Source organism: Lineus longissimus, chromosome 15 (assembly GCF_910592395.1).
Source record: "Lineus longissimus chromosome 15, tnLinLong1.2, whole genome shotgun sequence".
Lineage (NCBI taxonomy): Eukaryota > Metazoa > Nemertea > Pilidiophora > Heteronemertea > Lineidae > Lineus > Lineus longissimus.
In genome coordinates this window covers 14,006,678-14,027,956 of record NC_088322.1, presented here as the reverse complement: position 1 = coordinate 14,027,956, position 21,279 = coordinate 14,006,678, and the positions used below count along the sequence as shown (strand labels likewise).

The 21,279-nt window shown below is 39.2% G+C and overlaps 2 protein-coding genes across 5 annotated transcripts; one reads left to right on the top strand and one right to left on the bottom strand.

Moving 5' to 3' along the window:
- Positions 1–194: 194 nt before the first annotated feature.
- LOC135499468 (protein PTHB1-like) lies at positions 195–20,756 on the top strand. 4 transcript variants are annotated; one of them, XM_064790218.1, is made up of 10 exons: positions 195–349; positions 1,057–1,113; positions 1,671–1,773; positions 2,127–2,211; positions 2,662–2,802; positions 14,324–14,419; positions 14,746–14,918; positions 15,131–15,283; positions 15,730–17,649; positions 17,910–18,047. In XM_064790218.1, the coding sequence occupies exons 4-9, from the start codon at positions 2,205–2,207 to the stop codon at positions 15,754–15,756; spliced, it is 597 nt and encodes a 198-aa protein (XP_064646288.1). In that variant the 5' UTR covers positions 195–349; positions 1,057–1,113; positions 1,671–1,773; positions 2,127–2,204; the 3' UTR covers positions 15,757–17,649; positions 17,910–18,047. The 4 variants fall into 4 exon arrangements, with proteins under 4 accessions (XP_064646288.1, XP_064646289.1, XP_064646290.1 ...); XM_064790219.1 differs by having other exon boundaries at positions 195–581; XM_064790220.1 differs by lacking the exon at positions 195–349 and adding an exon at positions 652–838.
- On the bottom strand, positions 8,564–12,805 carry LOC135499910 (serine/threonine-protein phosphatase 6 regulatory ankyrin repeat subunit B-like). The gene has a single exon (XM_064790946.1). It carries the CDS (start codon positions 12,803–12,805, stop codon positions 8,564–8,566), a length of 4,242 nt encoding a protein of 1,413 aa, XP_064647016.1.
- Positions 20,757–21,279: the final 523 nt, after the last annotated feature.

Genomic DNA, 21,279 nt, shown 5'->3' with positions numbered 1-21,279 from the left:
GATGGGTTGTACTGGTACGGGTGTTGGCAATTGAGTATTTCTTTGAACACCCACTGTCACTACCCCGAGACGTCAAGTTTGCCCAAGGTCTGCTGATGGTCGCATTCCCCGAGACTTCTCATCGAACACATATCCAAATGACCGAAGACAGATAGATGCGCGATCCACGGCTGACTCGGAAATGAACACGGTGGTTTACCATGGAGTTGTCACAGAATCACCAATATCTGAGCAAAAAACACTTAAAAACTCAGGAAGATCCCCAAATATTCCTGGTTTCAGTGGTGCAGCCGCAAGATAGCAGTGACAGTAACACACAGTGGAAAAATCACGTCATTCGACCAAAGGAGTAAGCTGAAATGCGTTCCTCCGTGCTCTGCGCCCAACTCCGAGATTTTTTTACTGTCAATATGAGTATGAGTAGGCCTAGGTATTGCAACATATTTTGACAAATTTTGTTTCCGAAACTTTTAGCTTGGTGAATAGTGTAGGCTGGGGTCGAATCCAAAGCTTGATTTTTGATTTGTGACAACATTTTGGGGGCAAAGTAAAAGTGGTGCTGAAGTGATTTTGCTGAAACTGTAAGTAATGATTTCATTGTTAGGGATTCTGTGATCTTTGCATACCTCAAATCTAACAATGAGTTCCTGTTCCATGTTTTCATTGATTTGCAAGATAATAACTCACGACACAGTTCAAGCTCTTCACAAAATTAATCATTTCAATTTCAGACACGAAATGACAAGGAAGAGAATTTTAGTACCAACAATGATGAAATCCATACCGGTTTCGACACCAACTTATAGTCACCCATTGTAATGATTGTCTGTCTTAATAGGTAGTATATGGTTCGCGTTCATGCTCCTCTTAATCACTTTTTCAGACCTTTTACCCGAAACCGTTCCAACTCTTGCTCACGTTTGAGCTCTGATGTCAGAGCCTTGGAGGGGGAGGGGGGGATGACATTGCATTTCCTCAGTGTTGTGTGCCTAACTGAAAACAGTTAACCTACGTATTCACCCTTCTTCTTCTATGATCTTGCAACGTCTGTTTCAGAGAGCTCAGGGTGACATCATTCAAGACGAAGATGTGATTCCATCCCTCACAGTCACGGTAAGATATGCAACTTTTTGTTGACGTCCCAGAAACAACTCTGGGATGCTGTAATGCTTAGCATGGAAACCGCCAATCATTTGAGAGTGAACGAAGAAAAGCCAACTTTTCTATCACTTTAGACCAGTTTGAGGGGAGTAGTTGAAATACTGCTGGTACAGCACTCAGTCAAAAAAATTAAGCTCCGAGTCACTTTTGTGAAGCAAAGTTTGGAGTGTTTTGAGCTGAAAGAGGAATTATAACTTTCTCCTGACTTCGCCTTACAGATTGGCTCTGGAGCTATAACTTCTGGACCAAGTCATAATCTTTGGTCTCATTTTTCCTAAAGAGAAAGAACCTCCATCGACTCTGGTACAAGTGCTTGGACTCCAAGGGTTGTTGAAAATAATGTGACTTTTCGTTTTTTTGGGAGCCCTGTTTACCCATTATGGTCATCTGGGATTTTATACTCCATTTCAATACATCCATTCCCCTTCTTGTCCATTTGAATGCAGACTTGATATGATAGAAAATCTAACATTTACTCACTGTTAACATTGTCTCCGTCATCTCTTCAGGTGATGATAAAAGCCAAGGCGCACGTCTCCAATGTTGTCGTCAGCATCCATGTCCCCCCACCGCTAACAGTCAATGAGAGCTCATTTACATTCAACACAATAAGTAAGTCATTCATTTCGGTGAAATATTCTCCAAAAAATATTGACCAATGTGAAATTATTAGGAAAGTTGTTGATTGCAAGCTGGAAAAAAGTGAATGGATTAGCTATGTCTTCTTGCTCTGAACTGATTTGTCAGTATTTCTGGGTGGTAATCAGGCCCAAACATTCATAGCAATGACGTTACCCAATGAATCATAGTGTCCGTCGTAAAGTGGGTTAGTCGAAAAGTCGGTCTGTTTTAGTCAAATGGTTTTGATAACAATTTCAGTCAGTTCTTTGGATATCTGATCGACTTCCTCAGACATTTATTTCAATGCATATTCTTATTGACTGAGTTCGTCCATCCGTTTGCAGGTCCAAACACCCCATGTGAAATCTCAGCGACTTTCTACATCAAAGACAACTGCCAAGGCAACTGCTACTTATCAGAACATGGCTGGTAAAGATTTCAAGAGCTCGAAATTCCATAAGGCCATTCAGCGCTTCGAGAAATTTGGTTGAGAAAGTTTATACATCCACCTTAAACATCAGGGAAAATTTTCTCAATCAGTTGTAGTAAAAGAAGTCAGTGAGAAGTTGACATCGTCTTCTTGCTGTCAGTCAGGTTGCCAATGAAGTCAGGGCTCGGGCTACCAAATTCACATGCAGCCAGGTGCTCAATTTGATGATGATGCCTTACAGTCTGTTCTTGTTCTCTTTATGATGTTAAACTGATGTGACATGGCATTGTTTGGTTTTATAAACCAAATTTGTTATCGGTCATGTGAAAAATAAACCAATGTTCCAATTGTCTCTGGCTCTGGCTTCCTCAAATCAAGTGTTGACATCATCAACAAAACTGTTTACATCTTAAACTTTTCATTTCTAAATGATGTTATTTCACTTTCAGGTGCGCCAAGAGTTTCACAGACAACCTTCCGTCTGCCTGCAAAACTTGTGATCAAGGCGTGTGCTCCGATCAAGAATGCCAACTACAAAGTGACCATTGATACAAATAAACCACCGGTCAACCTCAATGACCTGTTCCCAGGTAAGAATGGACCATGATTTGTCTGATCACAGCAGACAACAAACCCAGGGCTCGGCAGATGACTTTCCGTCTGCTTACAAACTTGTGACTAGGGCTATAAACGTCAATGATCTCTCCCCAGGTAAGAAAGATTGGATCATGTCCTGACCATGACCCGAATCAGCCACTGGTCGACCTCGGTGATGTTTTCCCTGTTGAGAATATACCAACATTCAATCTGACAGTGGGCTCAGGTTTTCAGATGACATCCCTTCTGCCTGCAAAGCTTGTGATTGGGGCATATGCATTGATTACATCACATTTCATAACAATAACATAGGAAATAAAAACACTTTTCTATATTAATCACATTACAATTTATTTTTCAAAGTTTGACAGAGTTTCTTAATATAAACCATGACAATATTGAAAATGTTCCGCGTAATAAAAAAATATTGAAAGTCAGTGTTCAGTTGCTTAGAGGGTCATCCATTTAATACATAGGCTTATATGGATTGTATTTCTATTTCTGTTTGTGGGCATATATCGGCTGACAGATTGGCACAGCAGTATAAGAGTTCGATCCCTGTTCAGATCATGTCTGATGAGACAAAGAGGGTAACATTCTCATGTGCATAAGTGCAACATAGAATATTATTTCATATGATATTTCATTTAGCATGTTTAGCACAGGCATTATTGTTTATGGGTCATGTAAAACAATAGGCCTACTTGGGAACATTTATCTAATACAGTTACACAAACAGCAGCAAAGTTATCGTTTTAATACAGGGGAATGAAATTTCTTTGCTTTTTTACGCAATTCCTATACTAGTCCATTCATAAATTTTATGTCAGATGAACACAAAAAATAATAACCTTAATATATTTCATCCAGATTGGTCTAGAAATAAACCGTACAGGGCGGACATCAGTGTGCACAAATGCATACAAAAAAATCGTTACTAAAGTAAAAAATCGTGTTTGGTTTTGAGGTGAAAACCAATAAAAACCAAACTTCAAAGAAATCTGACCAGTAATTCGCCCTCTAGAGCCCCAAATGATGCGGACATAACATTTACCAATGGACTATAATAATGGTGCCTTTTCTGCAGCACCTGTCACTTATGATAACCAGGATCTGTATCAAGGCACGAAAGCTTTATTGTGAACAGGTCTCCACAAAGACTTCCTAGCTTATCAATATCATAACTCAAACGGCATAAGAATTTATCACATATATGATAATTCAAACAGCATAAAATCATTGTTTACACTTGTAATAGGGAATGACATTACGTGGATCATATACTCTATATTTCAAACAGCCCATGGCAAAACCAATTCATTTCCCTTTGTGGTGGCAAGTCTACAAACTTTACACGCGTCAAAATATCATTACACAAAAAGATCATCATCATCATCATTTACATTTAATGTAACAAAACATGAAATTATTGATCATTCATTGGTATCTTACAAAACATTATATGGAAATATTTATCATACACTGGTATGATTACTGAAACAGTTGATGCTTCATCATTTATATCAGTCTAACACAACATAACATGAAATATTTATCATACACTGGTATGATTACTCAAACAGTTGATGCTTCATCATTTGTATCAGTCTAACACAACATGACATGGAATATTTATCATACACTATGATTACTCAAACAGTTGAAGCTTCATCATTTATATCAGTCTAACACAACATAACATGAAATATTTATCATACACTGGTATGATTACTCAAACAGTTGATGCTTCATCATTTGTATCAGTCTAACACAACATAATATGGAATATTTATCATACACTGGTATGATTACTCAAACAGTTGAAGCTTCATCATTTGTATCAGTCTAACACAACATAATATGAAATATTTATCATACACTGGTATGATTACTCAAACAGTTGATGCTTCATCATTTATATCAGTCTAACACAACATAACATGAAATATTTATCATACACTGGTATGATTACTCAAACAGTTGAAGCTTCATCATTTATATCAGTCTAACACAACATAACATGAAATATTTATCATACACTGGTATGATTACTCAAACAGTTGAAGCTTCATCATTTATATCAGTCTAACACAACATAATATGAAATATCTATCATACACTGGTATGATTACTCAAACAGTTGAAGCTTCATCATTTATATCAGTCTAACACAACATAATATGAAATATTTATCATACACTGGTATGATTACTCAAACAGTTGAAGCATCATCATTTATATCTGTCTAACACAACATGATATGGAATATTTATCATACACTGGTATGATTACTCAAACAGTTGATGCTTCATCATTTATATCAGTCTAACACAACATAATATGGAATATTTATCATACAGTGGTATGATTACTCAAACAGTTGATGCCTCATCATTTGTATCAGTCTAACACAACATAACATGAAATATTTATCATACACTGGTATGATTACTCAAACAGTTGAAGCTTCATCATTTATATCAGTCTAACACAACATTACATGAAATATTTATCATACACTGGTATGATTACTCAAACAGTTGAAGCTTCATCATTTATATCAGTCTAACACAACATAACATGAAATATTTCGCATACACTGGTATGATTACTCAAACAGTTGATGCTTCATCATTTGTATCAGTCTAACACAACATAACATGAAATATTTATCATACACTGGTATGATTACTCAAACAGTTGATGCTTCATCATTTGTATCAGTCTAACACAACATAACATGAAATATTTATCATACACTGGTATGATTTCTCAAACAGTTGATGCTTCATCATTTGTATCAGTCTAACACAACATAACATGAAATATTTATCATGCACTGGTATGATTTCTCAAACAGTTGAAGCTTCATCATTTATATCAGTCTAACACAACATAATATGGAATATTTATCATACACTGGTATGATTACTCAAACAGTTGAAGCTTCATCATTTATATCAGTCTAACACAACATAATATGGAATATTTATCATACACTGGTATGATTACTCAAACAGTTGAAGCTTCATCATTTGTATCAGTCTAACACAACATAATATGAAATATTTATCATACACTGGTATGATTACTCAAACAGTTGATGCTTCATCATTTATATCAGTCTAACACAACATAATATGGAATATTTATCATACAGTGGTATGATTACTCAAACAGTTGATGCCTCATCATTTGTATCAGTCTAACACAACATAACATGAAATATTTATCATACACTGGTATGATTACTCAAACAGTTGAAGCTTCATCATTTATATCAGTCTAACACAACATAACATGAAATATTTATCATACACTGGTATGATTACTCAAACAGTTGAAGCTTCATCATTTATATCAGTCTAACACAACATAACATGAAATATTTATCATACACTGGTATGATTACTCAAACAGTTGAAGCTTCATCATTTATATCTGTCTAACACAACATGACATGGAATATTTATCATACACTGGTATGATTACTCAAACAGTTGATGCTTCATCATTTATATCAGTCTAACACAACATAATATGGAATATTTATCATACACTGGTATGATTACTCAAACAGTTGAAGCTTCATCATTTGTATCAGTCTAACACAACATAATATGAAATATTTATCATACACTGGTATGATTACTCAAACAGTTGAAGCATCATCATTTATATCTGTCTAACACAACATGATATGGAATATTTATCATACACTGGTATGATTACTCAAACAGTTGATGCTTCATCATTTATATCAGTCTAACACAACATAATATGGAATATTTATCATACAGTGGTATGATTACTCAAACAGTTGATGCCTCATCATTTGTATCAGTCTAACACAACATAACATGAAATATTTATCATACACTGGTATGATTACTCAAACAGTTGAAGCTTCATCATTTATATCAGTCTAACACAACATAACATGAAATATTTATCATACACTGGTATGATTACTCAAACAGTTGAAGCTTCATCATTTATATCAGTCTAACACAACATAATATGAAATATTTATCATACACTGGTATGATTACTCAAACAGTTGAAGCTTCATCATTTGTATCAGTCTAACACAACATAACATGAAATATTTATCATACACTGGTATGATTACTCAAACAGTTGATGCTTCATCATTTGTATCAGTCTAACACAACATAATATGGAATATTTATCATACACTGGTATGATTACTCAAACAGTTGAAGCTTCATCATTTATATCAGTCTAACACAACATAATATGGAATATTTATCATACACTGGTATGATTTCCCCAACAGTAGAAGCATCATAATTTATATCAGTCTAACATTTATCATACATTTATAATTACAGAAAAATTGGAAGCAGCATCATTAGCATTTAACATAACATAACATGAAATTATTTGTCACTCATTTCTATTATTACTCAACGAGTTGAAACACCATTGACATCTAACATATCATTAGAGAGGGTGCTATTTATAGGCTAAAATAATTGCACAAGAAAGGAAGCATCATTTACATTTAGGTTAAGTTCAACTTAACGTTGAATCTAATGGGCTGATATGAATGCAATGCCACCACGTTTAATAAATTCACACCAACTTCGTAATTTGCTTAGTTTCGAACAGTTGGTCGAGGACTCCTATAGAATATTCCTCGCTACTAGCATTGGATTCCTACTTTCTGTTACAAGCAAAAGACACTGATATACAGTAGAACCTCCCTTAGCGGACACCTCTCTATTAAGGACCACCTCTCTATTAAGGACACTAGTTTTGGTCCCAAATTGGTTCTTTCCATTCAATTTGACCTCTCTAATCAGGACACCTCTCTATTAAGGACAACATTTGTCAGTCCCGAGGGTGTCCTTAGTAGAGAGGTTCTACTGTACTCGGGTATCATAAACCTACTGTGCTCAAATATCGTGTCATGATATGGTAATGATGTCAAGATAACCTCAAAAGCATTTGGGATGGAGCCCACAGCTTGACACAGACAGCAAAGTCCCAATTTTGATTGTACTGAGTGAACATGTACACTCTGTTGTCACCATTAGACTAAGTTTGCACATTTGGCAAATTTCAAGTGTCTAATTATTTGTGACACCCTCTCGGCTGTATGAAGGGTGCCAACATGTTGCTAGTGGATTGGCTGAAATGCACCTTGCGATGTGAAGCGGTTTGCTGCGATTTCCTTACTGCTTCCCATAATACTGATGATTAAAAAAAAGTTTCCAAAATATTGCCACAGTGTTGGTACACTTGCAGTAACACTTGTGATAAGATGATTTGATCTGTAAGATATCCGCACTATTTCGTCTTCACAGAAATAGTTCTGACGCTAGCACAGGTTGAAATGTTGTTTCAACAAGCTAATACTCAGATTAAATTGGGTCAATCATCATCTTCTTACACTTGGGTAAGACGCTCTAAGTGTATAAATACCAAGAGTCGTGGGTTGGATATATTCGATAGTTAATAAGATCTTCTTCATACAGCAGTGGTTGGAAGCTCTGATCAGCTGATGTACAGTGTAGAGTACAAGTTTGCACATTTTGCCTGTTCTAATCTACTATAAACTGGGGGGCAAGTAAAGCTGGAACCTCTGACTTGACCTCCGTAGGCCAATATGAGTTACTATATACCTGTTTCATATGCCCTCTGATGCAGTTTTGAATGGATTGAGTCCTTCTGATGTCAAGGTATACCTCTGTACAGATACCCTCAAAATGTAAAGATGCTCTCTTTCTAGTAAAACATCCAATCTGACAGGCTCCAGTCATCATGGTCATTCTGTCTTCCATCGAAAATGTCCCCAAGCTTTCTTTCTACAATTTGCTGCTCTTTTAAATCCAAGTCTTTTACTGATGAGTAATCTCTTTCATACAAACACCTTACAAATTCTGTCATTTTCGTTGCTGCCAGAATGCTACGTTCCTTACTCAACCTGGATCCTTCCAGCACATTCACTGGTGTTTCCCATGGATATTTTTGAAAGAATGATGGTAGGTTGCCCCTTTGGAGGCATTTCTCTAGATATTCATAGACTATCAGCACCATTTTGCCAAGTGACATCTTTGAATATCTAAACACTTTTATCAAATGCATAAATGAAGTTTTCAGTCTGTAGCTGGTGATGTACTCGCCCATTGGAACTGTCTCATCTTTGTCATTCTTCATCTTGAATCCACAAACCTCAGGTTTTCGTAGGCTCTTTGCTGTTATGAACACATCCATCAAGTGTTGGTCTAAGTTGAGTAGGAGCTCGACCTCCATCGTTGGATGGGATATGCGACCAAGTTGGTTCAGTTCCTCTGTGGTGAAAGTTTTAGAGTTGATGCTCTCTTTGTGTGGTATTTTTGGAACAATAAAGCTTCTCTTGTTGATGGAAACCTTGATTTCAATAGCAGGGACGAAATCTATTGAAACTGCCAAATCCTTGAACATACTGTCACTATATAACCAGATCCAGGTTGTACAAGTTGTGTGATCAGGGTGTCGCACTGGAGGCAATGGCATCTGAAACTGGGGTTCATGATCAGTTCTTTGATGCTCACCTTCCTTTTGACGCTGATGTTCACTCCAGTAGATCATCAGTCTATTCCACAGCCATATACCATATGGTGTATTGTCTATGTTCAGTTGTGTAGTCTTTTCTGTATCTCTTTTCATCTTTCCATAGCCCTCACTATCCAGTTCTTGGAATCCAACTGAATATAGTTTGACCATGAAATCTAGTTCATCTGGAAGTCCAACTTTTGAACCTTCAAAGGAACTTCCACAACCAATGACTATAACATCAACAGACTCTGGTATAGCTTCACGGATCACCTCCTCAACTTTTGTTTGGATTTGTTTTGCAAAAGTAGTCAGATCAAAACCTGAAATTCTCTTGACAGAGCCGATACCACACTGTTTTGATACCTCTAAGAGATTTGTTTCACTCTTGTGGTATGAGAAGTCAGTGTATTCGTTGACAATTTTGATAACTGGAGATTGATTGCCGAACAGTTTCCGTATCAAAGTGTTTTCCTCAAATTTGTACAGATAGTCTATTGGCTTCTTTCCCTTTTTGTCCTTGCTAGAATTGATTTGAGAATCTGGCTGATTATTGAGAAGTAGTTTTACTACTTCATCTCTTCTGTAGATCACAGCATAGTGTAGGCAATTCCGTCCTTGGTTGTCTCCTGCATGAGGAAGCAAGTCCTTTTGAATTTGAGTGAAAGTTTCTATCAATTTGCAATGTCCATAGATTGCTGCAATATGCAAAACAGACCTCCCTGCAGTATCCAGTGCTCCAATATCGGCCCCTGCCTTGAGAAGGTTACGGATTATGTCTTCATTTCCTATTATTGTTGCATAATGAAGACAGGTCATGCTGAAGATGTCACGGGCATTCACATTTATTCCACGATATTGGAGCAAGACTGACATGTGTTTAGTGAGCCCAAGGGTTGCAGCGACATGAAGCATTGTCCTATTGTAATTTCCAGGACCATTGACAGTTTTCTCCATCTTCTGCCTTGGCTCATGTGTATCATGTGAATCATCTGTATCCTCAAGAACATACAATAAGCTCTCACTGACACTCGCTAATCTAATGTGTAGGATATTTAGACCTCTTTGATCTGAGACATCAATTTCTGCCCCACATCTAAGCAGTTCATCAAATATTTCTTTCTTGTGCATTGCAAAATAAAGTGGCCTGGAACCTCCGCTGTCTGTAGCATTGACATCAGCCTTCTTTTCTATCAATAATCTGACTACATCAATGTTACCTCCCTGTACCGCATACGAGAGTGGACTTCTGCCTTCATCGTCTGTAGCATTGACATCAGCCTTGTTTTCTATCAATAATCTGACTACATCAATGTCACCTCTCCCTGCCGCATACGATAGTGGACTTCTGCCTTCATTGTCTGTAGCATTGACATCAGCCTTGTTTTTTATCAATAATCTGACTACATCAATGTAACCTCTCCCTGCCGCATACGAGAGTGGACTTCTGCCTTCATTGTCTGTAGCATTGACACCAGCCTTGTTTTCTATCAATAATCTGACTACATCAATGTTACCTCCCTCTGCCGCATACGAGAGTGGACTTCTGCCTTCATTGTCTGTAGCATTGACATCAGCCTTGTTTTCTATCAATAATCTGACTACATCAATGTGACCTCTCATTGCCGCATACAAGAGTGGACTTCTGCCTTTATTGTCTGTAGCATGGACATCAGCCTTGTTTTCTATCAATAATCTGATTACATCAATGCGGTCTCTCATTGCCGCATACGAGAGTGGACTTCTGCCTTCATTGTCTGTAGCATTGACATCAGCCTTGTTTTCTACCAATAATCTGGCTACATCAATGTTACCTTTCTCTGCCGCATACGAGAGTGGACCTCTGCCTAGTTTGTCTGTAGCATTGACATCAGCCTTGTTTTCTATCAATAATCTGACTACATCAGTGTCACCGCTCCGTACCGCATACGAGAGTGGACTTCTGCCTTCATTGTCTGTAGCATGGACATCAGCCTTGTTTTCTATCAATAATCTGACTACACCAATGTTACCTCCCTGTGCCGCATACCAGAGTGGACCTCTGCCTACTTTGTCTGTAGCATTGACATCAGCCTTGTTTTCTATCAATAATCTGACTACATCAATGTAACCTCTCCCTGCCGCATACGAGAGTGGACTTCTGCCTTCATTGTCTGTAGCATTGACATCAGCCTTGTTTTCTATCAATAATCTGACTACATCAATGTTACCTCCCTCTGCCGCATACGAGAGTGGACTTCTGCCTTCATTGTCTGTAGCATTGACATCAGCCTTGTTTTCTATCAATAATCTGACTACATCAATGTAACTTCTCTGTAACGCATACGAGAGTGGACTTCTGCCTTCATTGTCTGTAGCATTGACATCAGCCTTGTTTTCTATCAATAATCTGACTACATTAATGTAACTTCTCTGTAACGCATACGAGAGTGGACTTCTGCCTTCATTGTCTGTAGCATTGACATCAGCCTTGTTTTCTATCAATAATCTGACTACATCAATGTTACCTCCCCTTGCCGCATACGAGAGTTGACTTCTGCCTTCATTGTCTGTAGCATTGACATCAGCCTTGTTTTCTATCAATAATCTGACTACATCAATGTCACCTCTCCATGCCGCATACGAGAGTGGACTTCTGCCTTCATTGTCTGTAGCATGGACATCAGCCTTGTTTTCTATCAATAATCTGACTACATCAATGTAACCTCCCTCTGCCGCATACGAGAGTGGACTTCTGCCTGCTTTGTCTGTAGCATTGACATCAGCCTTGTTTTCTATCAATAATCTGACTACATCAATGTTACCTCTCTGTGCTGCATGCGAGAGTGGACTACTGCCTGCTTTGTCTGCAGCATTGACATCAGCCTTGTTTTCTAACAATAATCTAACAATGTCTGTGTCATCAGCAGTATGAAGTGCAGTTTGATCATTTGTACCCCTGACATTTACATCAGACTGGTGCTCAAAAAATAACTGCAGAAGTTCAATGGAAGGTATCTTAGCTGCTCTGTGCCAAGGAGATTGACCACCAATATCCTTGATGTTGACATCAGCACCATTATTTAACAACACTCTTACAACATCAAGCAGAATCAGTTTTTGCCTATCATTGTATAATGAATTTAATTTATGCAGTGCTAGCAAATATCCTAACGCAGTTATATCATATACACCCTGTTCATTGACATAGGCATGATGCTCTACTAATTCTATTACAATTGCTTTCTTTGCATCTTGAGTTGTAGCCTGGTCTTGGTCTTTTAGTGCTTGAATAAGGTTTTCAATAGCTATTTGCACAAGTAGCTTACCATCTTTGTCTTTCTGGTTCACATCCCCACCAGCGGTGATTGCGTGTTTAACACCTTTCAAGTTCCCTTCATCTACTGCATCGAACAGTCGTTGGTCGGCAGTTTTTGCTTGTGTCTCCTCCATCATCAAACCGCTATAGTTCTTGTATCAACCGGTTGGTCTGTGACTATTCCTGTAATGAGTGAACAACCTGATAGTGAGTAATTTTTCGACTTAAAAAAACTGAGAAAGGAAGAAGAGGAGAGGCTGGCGGAGATCATGGTGCAATGCACCATTATGATTGCTTCGATTGGCGTCAGGCAAATTACAGCCATATATTGAATACTCTCAGACTCCTAGAGAGAATGGAACCTTTTATTTCCCTTAACTGGAAACAGAGGTGATGAGCCTACTCAAAAAAGACTTGACCTACTGTAAGGGAGTGCCATCCAAATTTCAGCCACATGCTGCAGGATTTCTTGACTTCCCTGCCATGACTAAAGAGTTGGCCAGAGGCAGTAGAGCTAAAGACCAAGCTGTGGGGATCGCTGGATGAACCTCCTCGAGTATTATGGCCAATATTTAACGCTGAAAAGAAACAAAGGCACCATCCCTGACTGTCAGATAGTAGAACTAATAATAAGATGGCGTGTGCTCTGCAGAGAAGGTATTAGTTTACATATGGGCACTGGTGATCTCCCATCTCTATGGTTTTTTCAGACTGCCACAGGGGTCACCACTGTCAGCAATCCAAAGATCATCTTCAGTTACAGGGTTTTGTACACGAATCAAATTTGTGTACATTGCGTGTACATTGTGTTCACATAGTTTATTGCGAATAACTTTTTTCACATAATTTCAAGCATAACCAGCTTTGGTGACCTTGTCACACCTCTTGGCAAAACTTTGGTCTTACTGTAACAGCTGGAGAAAAAATTCTTACCTTTTTCCGAGGACCCTTTGATATGGTGTTGTGAGCCAAGTCTCTATTCACTAGATATGGAAGGTATATTCTAATGTCATCAAGTGCCTTGAGTTTTGATATGAAAACTTATATTTCATAGCGTTATGCTTCAAAATGTGCATACATGTTGCCAACTCTCCATGGAAGATCCATTGAAAAGTATTTGTTTTGCATAGCTTCCTCAAATGTGACCAAAGAAAGTGATTTAACTTTTAACACTGGTATGTTGGACTACGCCTTGAACTCCTTCCTGTTCGCACATGAGGCTGAGATAACAAATGGGTTATTTACATCCACAGTCACACACGGAAGAATTTGTATACTCAACCAATGTTTCTGTTGATAAATCCGGTTATTGTGTGCTTATCAAGGCACAAACTACTAGAACAAAATCCAACTAAAGGCAAACCTGTTCTATTATTACACCTAACTTGATGTCAGCTGTAGTCAGTTTTGCTAGTGCGCCCTGGCTACGCCCGTGATCTGGTTGTAGTTATGATACCGAATCTAGAACTAAACCATGACCTAAAAAGGCAATCTTTTAGGAAACAAAGTTTCCTGCTGTATCTATTTATTACTCTTGGACAACTGGAGGTCAAAAAAAGTGTATGGTGCCAATGCACTAGTTTAAATTCAATTCGCACAAGAAATTAGTTGTGTTAAAAGTAACAACAAGGTGTATTGATTTGTACTTTCAGATCTTCTTGGTGACTATGCTGATGGTCCCGGCAATGCCTTGGGGTTCCAGTACTATGGGGGTCCTGTGGTCACAATGTTGGCATCAAAGACATCACGTAAGATCTGTGAATAATAATATGTAGGCCATGACATTTCCATTTCCACTCCAATGCAGGATAATGGAATTTCCCACCAGTTGTGATTATCTTCTTCTCCTGATGATATGGGGTCTTCAGTAAAAACATTGGAATTCAAATTAAACTCGTTTAGATTGCCTTTTGAGCCAAAACAGAAATGAAAAAGCAACAGTAAGACAGAACAGATGTTCAGATGATTCTGCTGTGATCTTTCAAACTTTCCTGTGCAATAACCTGCAATCAACAGAACAGTCATAAAGTTCTCCCCAAAACTGTCATCAAATCATAAACTTTTCTGTTCTCAGAGCGCTACCGTCTTCAGTGTGATAGCTTCGAACCAATGTGGCTACTCGCCAACGAGCTCGTCAACCGACTGAGCGGTTACTTTAAGGGTAAAAACCAAGATGGATTCCAGGCATCCTTTAGCGGTGCACTGCCGCTGCATGAATATTTTGAGGTCCTGGAGCAACATTTTGAAGTAAGTGATAAATTTGGAGGAGGGATAGATTTGTGCCTATCAAGAGAAACATGTGTATTTCTACAGTTTTAACAAATGTATGCTCCTTCACTTGCTCTCAAGCACTGTGCATTCATACTCGGTTAAAAAATCAGTCGCTTCACCAATCTACAGTGCACCTAGAGGACTTTGACAGTTTTATAAGAGTTTCTATTTTGTATTCTTACTTGTAGGTGCGTTCAAATCAAAATAAGTACAAGGACCTTCTTGCCCAGAGGGCATCCCAGTTCCGTGCCATTCAACGCAGACTGCTGACCAGATTCAAAGATAAAACGCCTACACCGTTGTCGAATTTGGATACATTACTGGATGGTACTTACAGACAGGTAAAAATGGGTGTGATGCTTCTGGTCTCTTGCTCAGAATCTCTGGGTGGTAGGTTCAAGCCTCCATTTCTTGGCCACTTTGTTCCTCGAGGGTGAACTCTTGTATCTCTGCAGCCCCTCCATTCCCCAGCATTCCTTTGCGCTGACCTATGCCAGCGACAGTCAGGGCTGCCAACCTAGGATTTCTCTGGATCTACAGAAAGTTTGCTTCAGAAATCCCCATTCGAAATGATGAAGTTCACTTGAAAAATACTGAAAAGTACTGATAGTTTTGTTTTTTAAAATCTTGCTAATCCACTGCAGTTAGTGTTGGCATCTATCCCTGAACAGTTGTCTTGAAGTACTTGTGACTGCAATTGTAACATCAAGTCTGTCCAATTGGACTTGAAAATGTACTTACCAATGTAAGAGAACTAAATAGTTTTGTGATCCGTCTGTTTTTTCAGCTCCTAGCCCTCGCAGATGGTAGTTGATAAAGCTTGGAATCAGTGAAACCTTGGAACCAGTGATAAACCTTGGAATCAGTCCTAAAAATGCATAAAAACATGAAATAATGCCATTCGAACCTAACGTGGTTACGAATCAACATTTGGAGCTTATTCTTACATGATCAGATCGGAATTTTATGGTAATTTAGAAATCTGTCGCATATCCGATTCAATAGTCTGTATTTTAGAACAACCCAGTTGTACCTCGCCTCCAGTGTACAGTACTGATCTCCCAAATATGGTCTCACTAGCCAGTGGTGATCAGGTCAACATTGGTCCCCCTTAAAAAAAAAGTTCTTCAATCTCAGGCGATTACCATGGATACAGATAAGCCTATCATATCGCTATTGCTGCATGTTCAAATGTCGGTGTCCTGGGTATTTTGTGAAGAGGTAGCTCTGACGATTATTTGAGGAAAATATCAGCTTCTTCTGTGCACGTCTGCAGTGACCAGGCCTCGCATGCTATGTATAGCTCAATCGGATGTTGACATGAATTGGTTCCTGTCAGAGTGCACATGTTCTCAAGGTGAGACTTCGAGGTCAAAATGCTCAAAGAAAAGCCGCAACGACACCCTATTTTGGTATCAAAATTTAAAATTGTTATTATTTGGCTTTCTCAAGGTGATAAGTAGAAGTTTCTAAAAATATTATTTCACCATCCATGTTAATTGTCAAGTTATAAGGCGGCAAGGTGAAATTTTCAAAATTTTCATCGATGTACAGGGTGTCTCATGTATTGTGCTGCCCCCATGTTCTCATGACTGAATTACTTGATAACAATGAAAGCTGGCCAGATGTATTCTAGAAGCGACAAGCTATTCAGAAATGTATAGGTTTATGTGTGAGAGTGATATACTGCAAGGTCGACAGCCACTTGAACAGGGGTATGCATGAAATGACGTCGCGCCATTTGTGGAGCCAGGTAGGCCCGGCCATTGCACTGGCTAGTGAGACCTATGGGAAGACACGCCCACCACACACCCATAATATGAACCAATAGCGCTCCGCTTATAAATACGCCACCACCACGCGGGGCCTAATTGAACTACGGATCGGTCTGTTCATACAGGGTGATACAGAGAAAATTGGGGGCCTGTCATGCATTATGCATGGATAAGGTTGATGACTATGTCTAGGCCTAATTGTCTATGATTGACTGATATTTTATAACAAACGATGAATAAAAGAAGCCTAGTCATGTATGTTTATTACCGAAGTTTGCGGATGAAAATTTCCTTCGCCGTGAGCGATTTCTTACATCTTCCAGTACGCATCGAGGGATGCAGAGATCTTTGTGACGTCACCAGTTCTAAGCGGTTTTTTTATTCACGTGTGTGTTTGTCCTATGATCTCGTGCATCTAGTACCGAGCATAATACTTTATCGTCTATGGAATACAAAACAATCATAAAAACTAATTTTTGCTTCCATTGAAGAGAAATAAAATATTTTAACGACCACAGCGCATTGCCAATTGATGACGTCATCCTCCACATTAAAAATGTTGGCTTCTGAACTAACTGGCAAATTGCTATCAATAAAGTCAGCTGGGACGAGACTGTCAGTTGGGAGGGTATAAATCGTGGAAGGAACGCACCCGATTTCCCGCGCTATTTGCACAGTGATTCCATGGTTTACATTGAATATTCCAAGGTTTATCAGTGTTTCCAAGGTTTCACTAATTCCATACTTTATCAACTACCCTCGCAGATGCCGCAGAGGAAAACATGCGTAACCTTGCCAGGGTCTCGAGCTCTCTCAGTGCTGCCACCTACCTTCTTAATCTCCTGATACTATTGTGGACCAACATGTCCGATAAGGAGTTCTACGTGCTGCAGAGCAGTCTGTGTCCGCAGGTTAACGATTCTGAAGACCAGGTATGCGTCCTTAACTCTCACTACTGCGGATTTGGGAGTGTTCCGTTCCCCTGGGCACACCAGGTATACATGTCGACCAGGTGGCCTGGATCCCAATTCGGCTTAGGAAAAGTTGCATTGTAAAGTACCTAGCACGAGAAAACTTGGGGAAAATTTTGCAGAATGGATCACTTTGTGCTAGTAGTATGTAGTGTAAGTACCTGGTTTATACTGGTATGGTAGAGTTAATCTAACCTACTCTAAACTTGATTGTTCTCAAGGGCTGGGAAGAGATGGTCGACTGTGCGATCACACATCTGCTGCGGACCTGCCTCGCCAAGAACTCCAAAGACCAAGCCATCAATCCATCCCCTCTCACCCCGCCGAAAGATACGCAAAAACTTAAGAAGCATATCGCGCTACTCTGTGATAAACTTAGCAAGGGTGCCAAGCTGGTCATTGAAGGCCTTCCGCAGGACATCGGTAAGTGTTAAGTTGTACGAGGGATACGCCATTCGTGGTTATTGACGGCTCAAGAAAATAGACATGAAGTGGTATACTATGCTGTGGTGCAGTTATCATGCTAGCGAATTTGCTGAAACTTGATGTTTATAGTATTCATAAAGAAATGAAAAATCTATTGCGGGGCAACCACGATGAAGTTTGTTATCATTTTGTTACAGACACCAGCCTACCTGGGCCGGCTCCGATCCTCCAAGCAGACAAAAACCTGCCGAGGAAGAAGAAAACCCAACCGATGCTATCAGACGACATCGTTGACGATGGCACAAACTTGGGCGAAGCGGCCGTCCCGATCGGAAGCAAATTTGGCGAAATAAAAAGTCCACGGAATAAGAAGCCAAAGAAGAAAAAACCAGCGGAGGAGGAGGAGGTTTCACCGCTTGCAGGGCCAAGTGATGGGTTATTAGATCTTGGAAACCTGCCTCCGATACCTGGTGGCAACCGGCTTGGAGATGGTTAGTGCTTTTCTTTCTACCAGGTGCTCATCCTTGGTGCCAAATTAACACCGCCCCTCATTGCTGTATAGTTATAAACAGATGCTCTTTGGCCAATTTTGAAAGTTCATGTAGTAAAAAATGAATTATCAAATTTGCCTCAGATCTACAGTTTGAAAACTACTGAAATGAAAATCAAGCCTAAAGGTTGATTGGGTGGCATTAAAGATATTTTTTATTCAATTTTTCAAAAAGACTTTCCTTGCAGCTTGTATTTCCAACACAGTAAACTTTGAAAACCAAAATGACATCCTATCATTTTCCCCAGGATTCCGAGAACTACAAAAACAGCAGAAGATCCGAAATAACGTGCCGGACCTGGATGACTTGAATTCAGAACAGCCCCCGCCGTATCAGAGCTCACCACCGCCGTACGAAGACGAAAATACGTTAATAAATGGCAGTGGCCATGGGACAGGAGAGAAACTGTACTCTTTATAGAAATGAGGGGGTTGATTTAAATGTTACAAGCTGACGGCCACCGTTTGGAGGGCAGTTGCTGCAATGGGACAGGTGAAAAACTTTACTCTACTCACAAAAGGGGAGGCGCCTGAAAGTAGGTCTCCACAGTAACCTGGGTGGTTTTGTACCTTTGGGGGGTACACAAACGCAAGTGTAAAAAAAAACAACATCCAGTTTCTTTCCCTGCCCATGATGTGTCAGCTTTAAGCTTTGTGACAGGACGTTTTCACCTTGAAATTTGTCAAACCTTTTTGCAGTGTTTGTACCCATGACAGTGCTTTGCTTTAATGATGTTTTAAAAAGAGATTCCAATACTTATTCCGTCCAGTTATTCATCCATTCATCATAAAGTTAGGCCTTGTCTGCTCATCCTGGTACAGATATTAGGCTCTTACAGATATCTGTTGGCAGTGAAATGAACGTCCCAAGGCTTGAGAGTGTTGTAGTGCCATTCAGATTCTGTTTCTGATCGCCACCGGGTGTCCAGGACTACGCTAATGTGTATAAACAATTCCTCATTCAGTGCTCAATTCTTGAAACATTTAAACTTTAACAGAATGTTTTGTTGAATAGGCTGATTCAGGGCTGATATGAAAAGATCTGTGAAGGCCCTGAATTAGCATGTTGAACTTCAATATGCTGCTGAGGCTAAGGGCCCATACTTCTAGTCTGTACCGGGTTGGCTTATGATAGGGAGGAGCACTTTTGTGGAGACGTGTACATGTTTTTGCATACCAGGGGTCCTAAAAATCAGAAAAAACTGTGTACCTTACTTGAAGTAGCGATACTCCCAAGTATTCCTAAATACATTTCTTAGTTTTGTCTTCATTTTTCATGACTTAGTAGAGGCCTTTGTTCTTCTGTGTCCATTCTTCTGTAAGTTTTTGTACATTCTTGTTAGGCTGATATACATTCTGACAAACATTCTTCATACATACTTCTGTACGAGACAGTCAGTGCAGTTTCAGTGGTGTAACGCCTGCTCTTCTGACGTATGAAAACTCAGTCTTATTGGGTAAGAGATGTATCAAGTTCATAGGAGGCCATTACTTGAATCGCGTTGTTCTTAATACTATGCTTGTACATTACCGTTAGAGCAGATCTGTTGGATTCTTGTTGTTTATAATGTGATTGTGAATATGTTGTTGTTAAGTAACTATAGTGACATCCATTTGCTAAAGGGACAATGATTTTAAAAAGGGCTGTACTTAATTATGTGAAAAAACTATGTTAGTCTTCTGTTTCAGCGATTTGGAAGATATCCACTTTTAGAAATAAGTTCCATCCTCAAAAGACAGTTCCCTCTCAAATAGTTTTATTTTGACAATCTTTATTTGTGGATAAACTGCTTGTGAAATCTGTTTGATTGTGTGGTTGAGTAAAGAAGTTGTGCTACATTAGTCTATCATGTACTGTTTACATGTAGATTTGGGTTAGTATGTTATCAACTACAATATAGGTTATCATCTGACTTAACGGTATTTGGTCTTAGCAGTGCAGTTTACTTAGAAAACTGTCCACATCTATTCAAAACGCGCACTCTGTGAAAAAATTATGTACCGGTATCTACACAATGTCCTGTGAATAAAATTGATCTTGGAATAAGATGTAATGTCTTTGTGTGATAATTATGATGCACTCAAGACAGCATAAGGACCCTGCTAAACATTTAGAGAAGCCATGGGCCTTGAAGGTGTTCTTGATACAGTCGATGATACTGTCAAGAAAAGCATATTGGGATGTACTGTATCAGGTACTACAACCTGCAGATACATGAGTGGCCTCAATGGCAAGTAGGATCCTAATGCTGATGTCTCTGGTTCCTGAGGTACCTCAGTCAGGGTTGGCTCTGTGAATTTTTTCCTCCTAGCCACTTTTTAGCCAAGTGGCTGTCACTTTTAGCCATATTGAGTCAGCTCTAGCTATTGCCGATCGTTTGTCCATCTTGGGGCCGACCCAGCCCACAGAAACATGTGCGAGAATGGCAGACCGCCAGTACTGAGACTAGCAAATCAACGAACGATTCGAGGAACCTGTGATGGGTTGTACTGGTACGGGTGTTGGCAATTGAGTATTTCTTTGAACACCCACTGTCACTACCCCGAGACGTCAAGTTAGCCCAAGGTCTGCTGATGGTCGCATTCCCCGAGACTTCTCATCGAACACAAATCCA